The 16,752-nt window shown below is 43.1% G+C and overlaps 1 protein-coding gene across 3 annotated transcripts in view; it reads left to right on the top strand.

Annotated features, from left to right (window-relative positions):
- The first annotated feature begins 356 nt into the window (after nucleotides 1–356).
- LOC135385494 (rho guanine nucleotide exchange factor 11-like) overlaps nucleotides 357–16,752 on the top strand; it is a 197,182-nt gene continuing 180,786 nt past the window's right edge. For 2 of the 3 annotated variants that reach the window (XM_064614838.1, XM_064614836.1), the window contains exon 1: nucleotides 357–511. In XM_064614838.1, the coding sequence (XP_064470908.1) occupies nucleotides 480–511 (32 nt within the window). In that variant the 5' untranslated portion in view covers nucleotides 357–479. Of the gene's footprint in view, nucleotides 512–9,096; nucleotides 9,159–16,752 lie in introns of all 3 variants that reach the window. The other variant, XM_064614837.1, reaches the window with a different exon arrangement.

Raw genomic sequence — 16,752 nt, 5'->3', positions numbered from 1 at the left:
TTCCCAATGGGAAGCTATTTCCTTTGCGTTGCCTGTGATGTTCTTTGCGAGCTTGCGAGAAGCTGAACTAATTCAAAAATAATCAGGCGGATGAGCTCTCTTCGCAACTGGTATCGTACAGCAGTAGACGCTTTGGGCACTGTTGAACTTCTTTGAACACCTTAATTGCTATTGCGGGACAACAGACACAATGGCTTCCTTGTTGCGAGTGGCTTTGCTTCAGTAAGAAAAAAATCTGCGCGCCGGCTGCTCGGGCAGCACGTTTAAAACGCCCTCAATAAGCATGGCGTATGCGGTTGCTCATAGATCGTTTGCTCCTCCTCTCCTGTATCTTCCAACCACCCAGAATGCATTTCGCTCATCATGTACGTCAGCCATATTAGTCTTGATGGCTTGTGGAATCGTTGTTTATCGGAACTTTATTTTTGTTGACGTTCTGTGTGGTACCGGATTATGTGACTGTATTTGATTGACAAAGGATGGATATACCTGCTTCTGGTCTGCACGAAAGGTTCGTGAAATTGACACAATTCGCAACGTATCTGATGTAAAGCAAATGTTTGATCAGCTTAGTACGCTGCGGTAACTCAATTGAGACCAATCACTGAGCGACTGATGTGATGTTGTGCCTCCTTGAGACAGAATGCGCTTGTCATGGCCACTTCTCCCGAACTATTTTGGTGGAATCTTGGGTGTTTCACCTGACTACTTCTGAAAATGGTTTGGGAAGACACCATCCATATCCCTCCCTCCCAGAGAAACAACCGTTGGGTGTGTCTTTCATGATTTAACTACGTCGCTAATTCAATTCCTCGCGATATAATCAAATGCGGCCGTACATCCCCTGCACGAGAAAAGAGATGACAGCATTGCAAAGGCATTTTTAGCTTGGAGCACGCGCAGCATAGCGTTGTGTGTATTTGGGTGGTTAGGCTTAATGTGTGCAAGACTGCGCAAGCCTTTGTTTTTTCTTGAGGCAGATGTTGCTCACCTACAGTTCGTTCGATGATCGTGCGAAGAAAAGGAAAATGAATTTGGGGAGTTCGTGTTTCAGGGTGTTGTACGTGGGCAGCGCTGCCTTTTGACCCGACGCATTAAGTTGGTTACTGCCCTTGCCCGTTCGACCGCAGATTCGAATGAAAATTAACCGGAAGCGAAGCTTTGTGCAGCGTGACACTTGACGTGCCTCGCACCCCGAACTTTGCGCTCTTTCTCTCGGACGCCTTGGCAAACTCGTGGAAAAAATAAAGTATCGATGCAACAGTAACCGAGCATCTGTTGCTGGGAGAGGCGGTAGTCTGGCAGATCAAGAACGTCAGCATTCTCTCGTCCGATCCTGGTGTTATTTCCGACGATCGACTGATGCCGAACGGACGCCAGCAATTTCTGGGGAATGGCAGTAAAAAGAACTGATGCGTTTGTTTGTCGCGAGGGATAAGCACAGGCTCGTCAGGTTCAGGTTCGCCAAAGAGACTTGCCTAGTAGAATTGAATATGTGGTGACGGCGAACAAAATGACAAGTTGCGGCCGCAGAAAGCACAAAGATTGGGGTCCTTTAGATGTCGGTTTCGCTGATAAAACTGCAGTGCAAACACTTCTGTCACTGCCTGTTTTGGTTGCAGGTAGTTGCCATTTGCTGCAAGTGTGCATTAAAATGTTTCGATTAAAACCCTTCATACTTGGTAAAAATCTAAAAAACAACCCAGTACTTGGAAACGTTAAAAAAACAGAACAGTAAAGCAGACAACATGACACCCGTGCTGTGTCGTGTCGTCTTCTTTATTGTTCCAACCAGCCCAGCCCACACCATCTCTTTAATATCATAGTAGAACCCTTCAATTTTTTGCAAATCGGGCACAGGGTGCATATTCGTAATAATTAAATTCAACCAATTCTGAGTGCTTGAAGTTTTCGTTGATTGTTTGGTTTGCTTTGCGATAAGCCCGAGGTTGCCCTACCGCATTTGATAAAAGCAGAATTGCACATGCTCGTGCAGCAAAGTGGGTTCAAAGGCTCACCAGCAACTTGTGCAACCAGCTGTGAAAATAACGTTTGTGATTGCGGACTTTTGAAGTGCCAATTCCCAATCGAAACTGTTATTTAAAATTTCCTTCAAATTTGCAAAGTTTTCTAGTTGTGAAATTTGTGAAAATTTGGGGCACGCAAACATAAAGGGCTTCACAGTATTTCAATGTTCTCTGCATGTCGAGCTCTCTGTAGATGGTACGGCCTGGAGTTGGTATTCCGCATTTAATTTATTACTGTTCACGTAGAAAGTTTTAGCTGGCAGTCTGGTTGCGTGTGACTTGTCTGAGTATCACACTTGTCTATGTGCATGAGAAGCAAGCTTTTATTTTGTTTTGCCTGGGGCAATTATACAAACTCCGTCCTGTGTACACTTGTTGTTAACTGGACCAGTGCAAGGACAGCAGTACAGTTTGTGATATCCACATATTTATAGCAGTAGTAGTGTTAAGCATGAATGGCTTATCTTGAATTTGAGAAGGACGTCAGAGTGCAGTAACCGGCAAACTAGTAAGCAGGTAAAGTTATCATGCTGCGGCTTCCTGAGAAGCCCATGACGAGATAAAAATAAAGTGTAGGATTATAACCGGCTGATATTATTGACCCTCGATAAAAGCCTACTGTTAGAGGAGCAAATGTCCTGCCGTCTGCAGGTGCTCTGTGAAGTAGTAGTTTTACGTAGCATCTGTGGGAAAATACTATACACACCGAAAATCTGGCACTGCGAGGGAGGAACCTTGACCCTCTCCCTCAGTCTCTACAAATATGATATGTATTATCCATTATCATCTGTTATCGTTGAATGTCACCCCTGCAGCTCTTCATAGGAAGGTGTAACACGTAAGTGTTCGTATTGTAACTGCCTGCTCCCCCGCAGGAAAATTCACCATTTCGTATCGTTCTGCCAGTCGAGCTTTGGAGAACACATTTTTTGCAAATGTTGTTACAAAAGTGGCGTGGTCCGGAGACAAGTATGGCTTTGCACATTGAGTATATGGACTATACTGTTACAAAACTCCATTTAACACTTGCTGTTCGAGATGGTTTCTCAAACCCTTTGACCCCATTTGTTGCAGCTGGCAGCTTTGGAACCGATGGCATCTTAATCCGCTAAAATGTCAGCCGTACTGCGTCACTATTCAGTTATTTCGCTAACTGTTGTTAGCACTGCTCAGGATGTATCGTTTGAAACTGCACACTTTTTCCACATTCCCTACTGTGCACATTTTACGATTGAAGACTGATAGAACCTGAACAATTCTGACTGCACAGGAATTATACGATGTGGCAAATCTTCAATTATTGCACAGGTGACCAGGCATTACGGCATTGTAGTGCTGCAGTTGAATACCACAAGAACTTCGTTAACTTGTTCTGCTTTCTCTCTTTTTCGAGTGACTGCATTTTTAGGTAATGCATGAACTTGGGAGAGAGAGGGAAATCTCGCTAGTGAGTGTGGTTGCCATTCTCAGTAAATTAAAGGCTTACAACACAAAACAATGTGAACCTCACTCAGATCTTGATTATCTGTAGTCAACTCTATTATGTTGCTACTTTTTCTGATATTATGTATTTGCATTTGCTGAGCATGGTTCCTTTATGAATGCTTTCATTGGGGATTAGTTTTTGTTTTAGATGAGGCAGTCAGGCTTGGGCTTCTGAATACAATTTGTCGAAACATGTCTGGTAGCTGATCGGATTTTTTATAATCCTGTTGCAAACTTGTTGGTGCACACATGTGCATCAAAGAATCAAGCCCTTACATAGTACCTGAAGTAACTCAATTTGATGGCAGACTTCTATTAGCTGCATTTTAAACCTTCATTTTAAAGTGTGTGTTCTTCTACAGGCACAGAACCAAAAAAAAAAGCACAAGATTTCAAAATCATAACAACTTGCATGAAAATGAAAAAAAAAAAAAAAATAATATGATGCAGTACTCACGAAGTACTAGGTCAAAATGTTGCTGTGTTATTGAAGTATGGGCAACTGCTATTTAATTTATTGTTCATTTACGAAGGCAAATCAGTTCTACAGAAAAGTATTAGAAGTCAACTTGGCTCCTCTGTGCTTGACACAGCTTGTGATCCCATTAGAACCCCCACTCCCCCTTCTAACGACTTGTCAGGCTTGCACATCATCCATCAGCGAGCAGTCATTTTAAAGTTCAGAAAATAAAACAAAAAAAGAGGTTACCTCCTCCTTTGTATTTCATAACCACTTGCTTCCCGCATGTAACGACTTCTCTCACAGCCAACCCTTCACCTCAGCATATCTCATATCACACCTGTTCCTCAGATAAGTTACTGACGAGCTATGCAGCTGCTGGTGAAACACAAAATGAAAAATAAAGAAACAGATAATTTCAAGGAAGATGAAAGCAGCCCAATACGTAACTGCTTTAAAGAGGCAGTGCGTTCGTGGCACTGGCCATGGGGTTGTGGCTGTGTCCTCTCGCTGATCCCAAAGTGGTAGGATGAAACTCGAATTGATGAAACTAACGATTTTGAAGCATGGTGCAAGTTGTTCAGACATGACCTGCAATGCGAGGGATATTATGCGACTCGTGCTTGTTGCTCAAGTGCCCTTGTGTGGTAACATTAATCCACAAACTGGCTTGTATGGCACATGTGGTCCCATTCATGAGCCTTCAGTTACCCCTGGTGGTTCTTTAGACCAGGTGACTTCTCTTGGTTGACGTACACTGCCAGGAATGCCTGATGTCAGTTTTACTTTTACTCCGCTGCAGGACTCATCATTGTGTGGAGAATCGTGTGGTACCTGTCTTCATTGAATTTTGGGTTAACTGTCAGAATCCCTCAAAATTAAATTAATTGATCAACAACGATCTGATCAAAAGCAGAACAAAATCCATATTCTCGCGGAACTTAATCTGCTAGCACGGTTCCCACTGACGAAGCGGTGTACCTTAGCACTTTGTAACAATATCGTCAGCTCATTAAGTAATGGTGCTGCTCCACTCAGCTTGCGAGCTTGCACGCATGCCTATCAACTGTCAGTCATGTCTTAGCAAGAAATACGTATCTTGACTTTGATCGTGAAGAATGGAACTATTAGGTGGAAGAGAAGCAGCATCCACATTCATCCATCAATGCATTATGCAACTCGTCTGACATTACATCCAGTTTTTTCACTACTTTCATTCAGTTCCGATTTCTTGAGAAAATGCCTCCTTGTGACTGGAATAAAAAGAAAGGTGGAGGAAGACAACCAAAGAAAACAAGGACTCTCGACTGCCTTGTGAATGAAAAATGCACCCTGCAGTGTGCATTGCTCTTAAGTATTAGTGCACATTTTTGTGAACATGTACACATGAATCAGTGCAGTCTTTGTAGGCTGCGGACTAACAGCCTCGTCAGCATTGTCATTGAAATCCTTATCTGAACCACACTGAAGTATCCAACTACTGCTCCCGCTACCATCTGAATCAGTGTTATTGAACAAAGTGTCTCGTATGCCCACAAAAACTTTTTTGTGTACGTTTTCGAATGCCGTTAAATTTTAGTGAATATCAAAATACTTTTATTTAAATCCGTGGCCACAATAATAAAAGCACAATACCGTATTTATTTTGTGCGCACCTATGACATGTTGCTTTTATTTGAATGGATCTGTTTTAGCAAATTTCCTGCATGCATGAGGGCCATTTTTTCTTCGTTGTCCTCTCATGACAACTTTTGGTCATGCACTCATGTGCAACACCTAACAGCAGGGCCCGCTTTCCTGCGTAATGATAACACCGCATAGCAGCAGCGATGCCTATAGCTCGTGTTCCCACACTGCAAGCAGCTTCCTTATCACATTAGCATTAGTATGTATGCACTGCGGCAAGCTTGCCCTACTTCTCCGCTCAATGAATTTGCATAATGTCTTCAGGGTTTGGTACCTTTTCGCCTCTGCAATCTCGTTTTTCTTTGTAGGAAGAGGAATTGACCCTGCGACGTATGGCTGCGTGTCAGAGTTAATCGCGGTAGAAGTAGTAGTTTGCCCTGCGTTTCGTTGACTGATCACAGATTAAGGAACAATAACGGTGATCAAACCTGCTGTAATTATCTGACAACTTGAAAACGTCCTTGACATTACAATGGACAAAGAGGAAGAGAGAAGATGATTGGCTGGGTGTCACTTTAACAGAGAGGTGGAGGAAACAAATAATGAGAATAACTGCATAGGCCCGCTCTCCCAGCTACAAGGATGATGTGGAGAGCAGGTGAAGGTTACGAGTAGGTGCTGTGCATCTTAAAAGGTCAGCAAATGTGCACGGAAATACGCGTTTGTTTAGTTGACCTTTTGTTGTCGAGCTCATCGTGATCATAAAGTTCTGTAAACCTCTACAACATCAAAAAGATAGGCAACCTGTAAATACTGACAGCAGTTCTGGTGACAATTTATGCAAATGTTCACTTCAGATTTACAGGAACAAAGCCTTTGTGTTTGTTGGTCCATGTATGTACACGGGGGGTCCATTCAGTTTACAGGAGTGAATCTGAAATACGGCAGCCGCGTGGTGCGATACAGCACATCCTGAACTCGCACGTAGCAAGTGTTACCATTATTTTTTAAGTTGACGCACCCCAAATGTTGCCCAACAGCACGTGAAAACCTTTATAGTTGGCTGGGGTTTCTGATAAATGTAGCAATTGTCCTTCGTGGTGGAGCTCATGGTAAATCATGCGAGAAGTGATGCATTGACAGTTTCTACAGAGACATCGACAACTTAAGATCTGATCCCACTCCTGTCTGTTGTCAGTTTGTAGCCATTTTTATAGCAGGCAGAGTGTTCACACTGGTAGATCCTAGTTTTAGCAATAATATGTTTCTTTGTACTTTCATAACTTATGAGTTAGGTGCTTAATTGTAATTGTTGATGCTCGCCATGCAAACATGCAAACACTTGTCCTGTTTTATCTCGAAGACTCAAAATGGTGACCTAGACTTTTTAAGTTCCAAGCAGACATGGTTTACAAACGTGCCGCATAACCAGGTTCTTGATCTGTTCAATAGTGTTACATTTATTAATGTCTGTCCCATCTAATGGATGCATAGAGTTAATATAGGAAGACGAGATGAGAATATAACCAGAAACTGTACCAGATAACATGATTAAAGTCATGTGCACTTGTCGCTGGTGCACTGTTCAGATTGATTTACAGACGACCCTGTAATCAAATGCTTTTTTTTTTGTCATAGCTCAATTTTGAGGCAGAGCCACGTTTGTTCAACTACATTCATGTTTTGAACTGTCATAGCAGTAAAGCTACATCGTCTGTACAAAATTTTGTGAACTGCATACAAGATGGGGTATCGCGAATCTGTGCAAAGGTGTGGGGTTTGAAGCATTCAAACACAATTTTTCCTCATGTTCTGGTCAAGCCAGAAACGTGAGGCTCCGCTTGTAATGCAATTCTCGAAATGGTGTGTGTTCAGTTCTTATGTGCATGACAGTAACTCCATCCCGTATGTGCGCTCAGAGCTATGTGTGAAGTGTAGACTCTAACTTTTGTTGCTGCTTCTTCAGAAACTGTATAGAGGCTATGCTTCTCGTCACGGGGGTGTACAGTATTTCTCTTTATTGCACTGCGAAAGGGTGCTGTGGGGTGTTTAAAAAGTTAAGGACTAAGGTAACGTGTGATCAGGGGCAGATCCAGACCCTCACTTGGGGTAGGGGTGTGGGGGTGATGTTGCTTTGTTGAAGCGTGTAGCAGGGGTGGGGAGAGGGGAAACTTAATGCTTAACGTGATGATTTCGGGGGTGGGATGGAGGCAATCACCTAACCCGCATCCCCCTTATACCTGCCACTGCGGGTATAAGGCGATCCGGGGATAAGGGGTATAAGGATCGTGTTCACAACGTATGCTACATCCTGCACTGTAAAGCGAGGACAAGTGACAAAAATACTGTTGTAGAGGAAGAACCAGAGAGAGACGGATAACTATGGTGAAGATCTTTAATGATCAAAGTCCAAGCGAAGAATGAATATTAGCACAGTATCCGTGCTTTCAAGCAACATGCGCATAATCCCAGCTCATCACTGTAGCCTTCCTTAACAACCGTAATTTTCTGTAGCTAAGAAAGCACTTCAAAAATGACCAGCTGTAGTTGTATCTCTCCACGTTTTGCATGCTTCTGTTTAGTGATTGAAAACTCCTACTTCGAATTTTTTGTTCTATCTTCTTGCAACACTTTGTTTTCCAGTGGGATCCTGAGAAGTGCCCTGTTTGTGTGTACAAATACATTCTGTCCCTATGAGACAACACTGTAAGAGCTGTAGGGAATTTTGCAAAAGCAGTAACATGTGCGCATAGTGACAACCATCTCATATGTCTTGCCATGACTTTCATGCCTCTAATGCCACCAGATCTTCAATGTTTCAAAGCGTGTTGCATACTTGAGGCATGCCTTGCAACAATACAATGAAAAGTGCCAGAACTGTGCATACATGCCATGCACGTTTTAAACATTACGATGACATTTTGTGTGCTGTGTTGATTTTTCATTGTTATGTAGCAGTGTTGACGGACCGAAAGCTTTCATTGAAAACATGCGGAATACAGGTGCCGATGACGGATAGGTTATCGTAACACTGGGGTATTTTGTATCGGCTGTTATATTTTTTGGCACAAACTCCAGCAAAAACTCAAACGTCTCCCATTTTTGTGCATTGCTGGCTTAACCATAGAAGGTTAAGTGATGCTCTGCGCAATATGTCTCATTTTGTTTCTTGAAATTGGTACATATTCCACAGCAGGATCTGTGGTGTATTATTGGGAAATGTACCGGTCCTTACTCCTTTGACACTGCCCCTCTGTTCTGTTCTGTTTTTCCCCTCATTGATGCCATGCAGCACGACTACATTTCACTTTCCGGCTCTGTGAATTTCAAATTTTATTTTTAGTGAGTCACGTGTTAGCCACTTGCATGTTGTGCATGCTATTCTTTTCTTAACTGTATCTATAATGCCTCTACTTCTTACTGGCATATGTGTGTGTTTTGCAGATAGCCTAACTGTTTTCTTAACTGTGTGTTTTTGTTTCCTTCTAACCACTCCAGTATTACTTGGTCCCTTCACACACGGCTTTCTCAATGGTACGCTTAGGAATGGACAGGATCAGGTAAATACTGACTTCCTTCTTCTGTGCCCTTTCTCATTCCTTTTACCATCCAGTATGGTACGGTATGTGGTAAACCTCTGAAGGCGTCTGTGCTGAAGCAGTCCTGGGTGGTACAAGCATGTACAAGTATGTCCTGGGTGGTACAGTGTATCTAAAAGTTACAATGGAGTTACTTTTCTGGGAAGGTTACAGTAATTGTAAAGAGTTACAGTCTGTGGTGAAAGCAGCTATATTGAAAGTAACTGCAATTAGGTGTCTAATGTAGTGCCATATTTTCCCATGAGTCACTTCCAAAATGACGATGTTGTAAAGAACGATGTAGAGAGATCTCCGGTACTCTGACTCGACTGCTTGTTAAAGAATGTATGTGAAACATTGAGTGCTTACTGGTGATAACTTTGATGAGCAACTAGTGCTTAAGTGTAACAAGCATGTGAAGCAACTGGTGTTGGACAGCACAAGCCGTAAAATAAAATCTCTGAATGTTGCATTTACTTTCGGCTTTGTTCCCTAGGAAGTTTGAGCCTTTTATGGCACAAGTACTGTGAAGTAAGTTACTGTAACTTGCTAAGTGTAACTATTAAGAGTTACACGCTGAAAAAGTATCTCTATAGTTCAATTACTGTTTTTGCAAGCTAGTTGTAACTTAACTCGGTTTCTTTTTGTGAGTAACTTACCCACAGTTGTGGTAAATGAGGTTATGTGAAGGAGTATGTAATGTGTTGCTTCAGTTGCATTTCAAAACGCGACTACATTTATGTGTTTGTGACTGCCATGACTGCTTTCGTCATAGCTCTTTCGTACACAGCACTGTGTTCTGGACTCATAAGAATCTGACTCGAAACTAGAGAAAAGTGTCCAGCAGCAAGTTTCAAGGGCACGCATCAAAATACTGTGGTATAACCTTTTCTGGTCAACCATTCAATTACCTCTAGATTTCATTAATTAGTGCATATGCACCCGTTGAGCAGTCTAAGGAATGTTGAAACTGTATGGATATATATTCGTTTTTTTTTTCTTGTCTCGTGTTTTGTCTATTTGCCACCTATATGCATGGTATAAAGTACAGGATTTCCTGCTGTAGGTCTAGCAAGTTGGCGCAACATGTTTCAGTGTGGCAGTATATTAGGTGCCATTTTGGTGTGCTTTGAAATGTGCACTGAGTCTAAGTTTAGCAGGATGAGGTGAAGATTGGGACTTGCTGTTTCATCGGGAGCGAGGAATTGTGCATCACTTACAACTCTCCAACCTTGGTGTCGGCATTTGAGCAAAATGTGCGCATTTCAGGTGCGCTGAAAAATTAGATATGTAGGAAAGGCAGCAGGTATCAATGGAGTGTTTTCGTTAAAAATAGAGAGAAATCGAATTGCCAGTACTGGGTGCTCTCAATTTCAGCACATTGTTTTACTTGGATAGGGACATTCCCTTCTGTATTTGTCATAGTTTGAGAAGTTACCCGTCAAAAAGAACTCGTTACAAGTTAAGTTAGCCTGAAATGTAACTCGCAGTTACTGAGTTACTTAAAAGAAAAGAACGAGTTACTTCCAAGTTACTAACTAAAACAGCATTACGCAGGTGCAGCGCACGAGAGCAGTTGAGTTGCCTGCGGAGGAGTGCAATACGCTTAAATCGTTTTCGTTTATATCCAACAATAGACCTCTTTCTGTTTGTAAACAAATGACGTCATAGTGTTCCACAGTGCCACAAATTTGGTAGAGTTCAACTACGCTCGAAGCTAGAGGTGAACAAGGTCGCGCCCGAAAGCCACGGTCTTGAGGGGATTACGATGGTCCCTGAAAGGGACGCCACCTTCGGTCCTATTTTCTTTCAATGGGAGGCAGCGAACAAGTGCCCGTTCGTGGAACCCAGCCCTCTCCTTTCGATTTGTTTCGGTTTCACTCTCTCTACCAGCATCATGATGACGTTTCTCTGGTAGTGGTCTATTCGAACGCTTTGCATCTTACTCCCTGTGGGCGCACAATGGTTCAGCTTCATTTCAGTGGCAGCGGTTTTTACTTCCTCAATAAAATACTGTCATTGATTGAATATCACGTTTTATGGCAAAAAAAAAAAAAAAAAAATGTCATGAAGGAACCGGAGAGAAAGCAAGAAAATATGTGCACGTGAGTGAAAAGCGAATTAAAAGTAACTTGGAACTTAACTTTTAGCAAAGCTACCTGAAAAAGAAAGAGTTCCTCTGAAAGTTACAACCGCGCAAAAGTACCGAGTTAAGTTACAAGTTACCAAAAAAAGGAACTTAGTTACAGTAACGAGTTACCTCGAACTCTGGTATTTGTTTACGTTATCCGGATTCGTTTTGATCTCGTACTGCTCCAGAAAAGGACGTTCCTATCATAATTATTATCTCGACACGGTAAGAGAGGCTATCCCTACTTTGTCAGTCTCTCGGCCCAGTAGCGCTTCAAGCACCTGATAAGGATGAAGCACCTGCCCAAAGAAGGAGCCCTAGAACGTCCCACAGTGGTGTGAGTCAGTGCGAATTCGCTGACCAGCCCGACTGTAAAGATAAGCTCGGGATTTCCCTCATATCTGGCCACTGTACTGCGGTAGCAGAGAAGAGAGAGAGAAAGAGGGGGGAGGGCCTGGGGAGCAGAGGTGGCCAAATGCCGTCGCTATCTTTTGCCCTCAGCTCAGTTTTTGCCAGCAGAGGTTTCTCCTCGCCTCACGGCGCCATCCCGTTGAAAGGTGTCCTGTTGCGCAGCTAGCGAAGGTACCGATAGAGATTACTTATTTGTTTATTATACAAAAAAAAAAGGACTGCTAGGGGTCATTACATGGGTACAGGGATTTTCCCAGCACCCCTTACACTCCCCCCCCACAAAAAAAATCTTCCCACAACTCTCCAAATTATCTGCCAGAAAGGCCAAAAAAGCCAGAAAAGCCGCAAATATGGGTTCCACCCTCCAACCCCCTACAGACCACCAACGCTCCCCCGAGACGAAAATCCTGGGAATATTCCTGCGTGGGTAAACAATACATACAATGAATCTTAACAGCAGTCGTTAAGGAAAACAACAATACCATTGACAACTGCAGTCTAGCCAAAAAAGAAAAAAAAATGATAACATCACCATCGTGAGGTTGATTTGACAATGACATCGCTATCGGTCAAACAGATGGGAAAGTAAATGTTTACGAATGATTACAGGTCCTGGATGTCAACAATGTCCTGTGGGAGATGATTCCACTCGGTTTCAGCAAATGGTAAAAAAAGAGTGTCTGAAGGACTCAATACAACAAATAGTCCGCGATACGTTTTGACTATGATCAGTACGATGAGAAATACACTGGGCTCGAATTATATACAGCTGTCTCAGGGATGAAAAGTAGAAGAACTTGTCCGAAAGTGCTTCCTCCTTAAGCTGAACGTCCATGAGCGAAACGTCCTTTTTTTGTTTAGTTTTTATTTGTTGTGCAAGCCAGTGTTACGCAGTAATAAACATCATGACCCCTGGCTTTTGGTCTATTTAAAGTGGGAATACTCAGGGTAAGTTTCATTAGGGACACTGGATTGGATAGAATAATCCGACAATGTAAAACGGATGCACCGGTTTTGCACTGACTCAGCGAGGGTTTCTAGGTATGACTGATGTGGATCCCGTATCCACGCTATTGAAGTCGGACCAGGGTTGTATATGCTACTAGTCTAACAATTATGGGCGCTTCTCTTATACTACGTCGAAGAAATGCAAGCCAGCAGTTGGCCCTCTTACAGATGGCTTCCATGGTGTTTCCATGGAAAGTACAAAATCAAGAGTGAGTGATTGGGGAGAGAATAAGTACCGGTTAATATTAATATCGTAGTAATAATAATATTATAGAATAAGTAACAGATTAGAGAGTGTAATACCACTGTTCCACGGGCAACAGTGAGAGCGTACAGCGACATCTGTGGACCGCTACCATCACCACGCCGCTTCGCCGGACGTGGTGCATTTTTGCGTAGGTAACTCTCATGGTGATTCTGCTGACAGTTCTGTTACCCATTTCCACGATGTACCAGTGTTCTTGCATTTTGAGAGAACATGTGTCAGGACCTATCTTGTCTGAACAAAGTTTTCAAAGAAAGCTGAAGACGCTGGCTAATTAGCCAAGGCGATAAAGGGTTGGGGACATGTAGCACTGTTGCTCGACGAATAGGCGATTGTTTACCACCAGGCGTCGCCCCGCGTCTTTTCACCGCAATTTCAGTCGTGATTAAAAAAATGTCTGGAGTTTTCTGACGCACATAAAATTCGCATTGTGGGTCTCTTTCGGAATAAGCTTTCAAATACGGCTGCCAATAATAAAAGCTTGCCATCTGCTTAACAGTACCTTTAATAGACCGTCGATAACGTCAGTCGGAAACTGCAGTACCTACCGGAACGAATGGCATCGTGCACGATTCAGAATATTATCAGGTAATTAGGTGCAGTAAACACGGTACTTCGAAAGCCGCCTTATCAACAGTCTGCGAACACCCACTGTTGAATACTATATTTAATTCTACCGTTCACTACGACGCTTCAAAGAGCCTCGGAACAGTTGCTTTCCACCGTGTTCGATCTGATTCCTTCCGCGGTATGGTTATCTAATGTACTCAGTGCAGGCCGGACGGGATATACGTTATCGGGCTGCAAGACCTTCACATTGCTTTGCATAACCGATGCGTCAGCACCGGATTTGCATATTTTAAACTTCCTCGGAACGATGGTCACTTCTTCCTGCGGTCCATCGCAGCCTTGACCCACTTTTAGATGGCTGTTGCGACGCGTTCTTAGGATTCACCCATAGATCGAGGAAGAGATGTATCTGTGATGGGGGGAACACCACGCATGCGTATCATCTATGTTGTTTGACTCTGTAGAACTTGTCGACTATTCTGTCGTTGATGTACAGGGTGTGTGAAAAAAAGAAAAGAAAAAAGTCCCATCGTCTCGTCCCAGTAGTGAGATGCGCTCCTTGTTCTTTTTTTTTTTTTTTTTTTTGCTTTCTTTTGGTGGTTGTATTTGGCGCAGAGCGTTCCGCGTCTGATACGGAGTAGTTGACAGGTTGTCTTGCTCCCGCGCTGTAGCGGATGATTCTGAACAGCCAATTAAAGTGTTCGGAGGAGCTGACGTCACAACACGCCGGAAGGAGCTGGGTGAGTTCACCGCCGCTGTGCACATTATTGTAGACTAACCTTTTCAGGGAATGCGCGCTTCCCAACGGAACTATCTTGCGTGATAGTTTCTGCAGGTGGGATGTGCACACTGCGCGGTAAGAAAAAAAAAATACTCCTTTGATAGCGAAGCTTTAGCTACTGATCCGTCGTAACACCTGTACACACTTCCTCAGACAGACTACGCTAGCAGCCACGCACACGTCTGATAAAAAGAGAAAAGAAAGCTAGTCCGTTTCATACATCACCACCGCTTGGCCTCAACCTCGGCGTACGCGCACGCCAGTACAGCAGGATGTATTAGTCAACAGGCGGTCCACGTGATAAAGCTGCGTGTCCCATATCCCTTCGCCAGCACTACCTGTGCTGTGTATCTTCTCACAGCGTGGCCACTTTGTATGCGTGGCCACACTTGAGCATCGGTGTCTCCCATCCTTTTTTTTTTTTTTCTCCCTCTTCCAAGGGGTGTATTGGCACGCGACCAGGGCGCTTGCGTAACGGGGAGTTCTTATTCCCACTTGCCTGTAGTGGCGGCCTTTGTATGCTGATTGGCGATGAGTCCTCCCATGCTAACTGGGCGAACTGATCGATGCCTGCTGTTGTGTCTGTGAAGGTTGTCTGTGGTGGTTGCAAGCTTCCTTTTTTTTGCCTGCTGTTACGATGAATGTCGAAGGGTGTGACTCAATTGTGCACTCTATTGATAGGAATGAGGCATTTCAGCCTTTCCTCTTTGTGTGTGTGTGTGTGTGTGTGTGTTTGTTAGGCTGAATCTGAATAAAAAATACATTGTGATGAACGATGTAAGTCGCCATTGCGTCAGCGAACTGGTTCAACGATGGGAATGTTATTTTTATACTTGACACGTCCGAAAGGCTGGTACAAGATTTTTAATCTTTGATATATAATTTTTGTAAAGGCCTTATGGTAGGTGTTCTTTCTTATTCGATCGTTAGTAATTCGCATTTACATAAAAAAAAAAGTTGTGTCAGAAGCACAAGAGCCGGTTTTGGAGATCGGTTATATAGCTAGGCGGACATTTTGCTAGCGTGTGTTGGCTATGTAGCAACTTGATAACCCATAACCTAAAATTTGTCAATGAACCTTTTAATTTGAGGGTTTCAGGGTCATGCCGGGCGGTAGAATTCGAACCAGTCAACTTTTTAAAACTCCTGAAACGAGCAAAGACGTTGAAATATCCAGCACCAAGCTTTGCTATGCAAATATGAGCCGAAACCGAAACCTCGCGTATCAGGAGCGCGGAGAGGAGAACGCTCATTCCACGTGCTTTGGAGCGATGGAGGTTATTGGAGTAGCTGCTCATCTGCTGAACAGATAAACCACCTTGCGACCCAGATGAGATCCCGGAAGCGAATGTTGCATCGTTTCCCGCGCACTTGATGAGCGGAGTTTCGGTTTCGGCTCATTTGCATAGCGGGGTGTATCCCGTTTGAAACCATTAAAAATAACCTTTCAAAAGTAAACGCGTAAGTACCCACTGTTAAAAATATATATCCCAGAATATACGCTTAAAAATCAACGCACAAAAATAATCGCCGAAATATCCCGTATAAATAAAAACGCTAAGGAATCCACGGTTAAGAATATATCGTTAAAAATAAACCATTTCAGAATCCCCCCAAATCTACCCTACAGTTGCTGGAGTCATGTGGTATGGCCCAAATCCAAGGTAAACTGCAAGCAAGGGGCTTAAACTAACCTCACAGGACAAAACTAGCCTAAACTATCCCAAACTAACCGAGTCCAAAATAAACTAACCTAACATAACCTGATCTAACCCGGCGCAAATTGCAATCAGTCCGCCTCCGTGCTAGATGGTGAGGGGATTTTGAAACCGTTTATTTTTAATGGTGAATTCTTAAACGGCGATCTCTAAGCGGGGATAGTAAGCGGTTTATTTTAGGAGAGATATTTTTAACCGCGTATTTTTTAAGCGGATTATTCTTGAATGTTTTATTTTATTCTTAAGCGTTTATTCTTAATGGTGGATTTCGGGGACCCCCCGCATAGCGAACTTTCAAGATATATATTTCAACGTATTTCTTCATTTTTGGATTTTATAAAAATAGGGTGACGGGATAACGATTAGCTCCAATTACGCTATCTCACATTTCTCCGAAACCCTCAAATTAAAACGCTCATTAAGGAGTCTTAGGTAGTTAACTAGTCAACTAGTAGTCGAAACATGTCAGTACCTCGATCAGATTCTGGACGTGCTCGCTAATGCAATTCTGATAAATTTTCAAATTTATAAATCAGAGTAGCGGATGCAAGAGTCTCAAAAAGTTGGGTGGAGCTGGGAGGACTCAGCAATTCTTTTTTTTTTTGGGGGGGGGGGGGGGGAATGAGTCCTTGAGACTCTCGTGTACAATACAAGCAAACACCGTAACTTCCGAATAGATAAACTGAGAAGCC

The sequence above is a fragment of the Ornithodoros turicata genome, chromosome 2 (genome assembly GCF_037126465.1).
Source record: "Ornithodoros turicata isolate Travis chromosome 2, ASM3712646v1, whole genome shotgun sequence".
Classification (NCBI taxonomy): Eukaryota; Metazoa; Arthropoda; class Arachnida; order Ixodida; family Argasidae; genus Ornithodoros; species Ornithodoros turicata.
The sequence above is the reverse complement of the archived record's forward strand: the minus strand, read 5'-3'. Positions and strand labels throughout refer to the sequence as shown.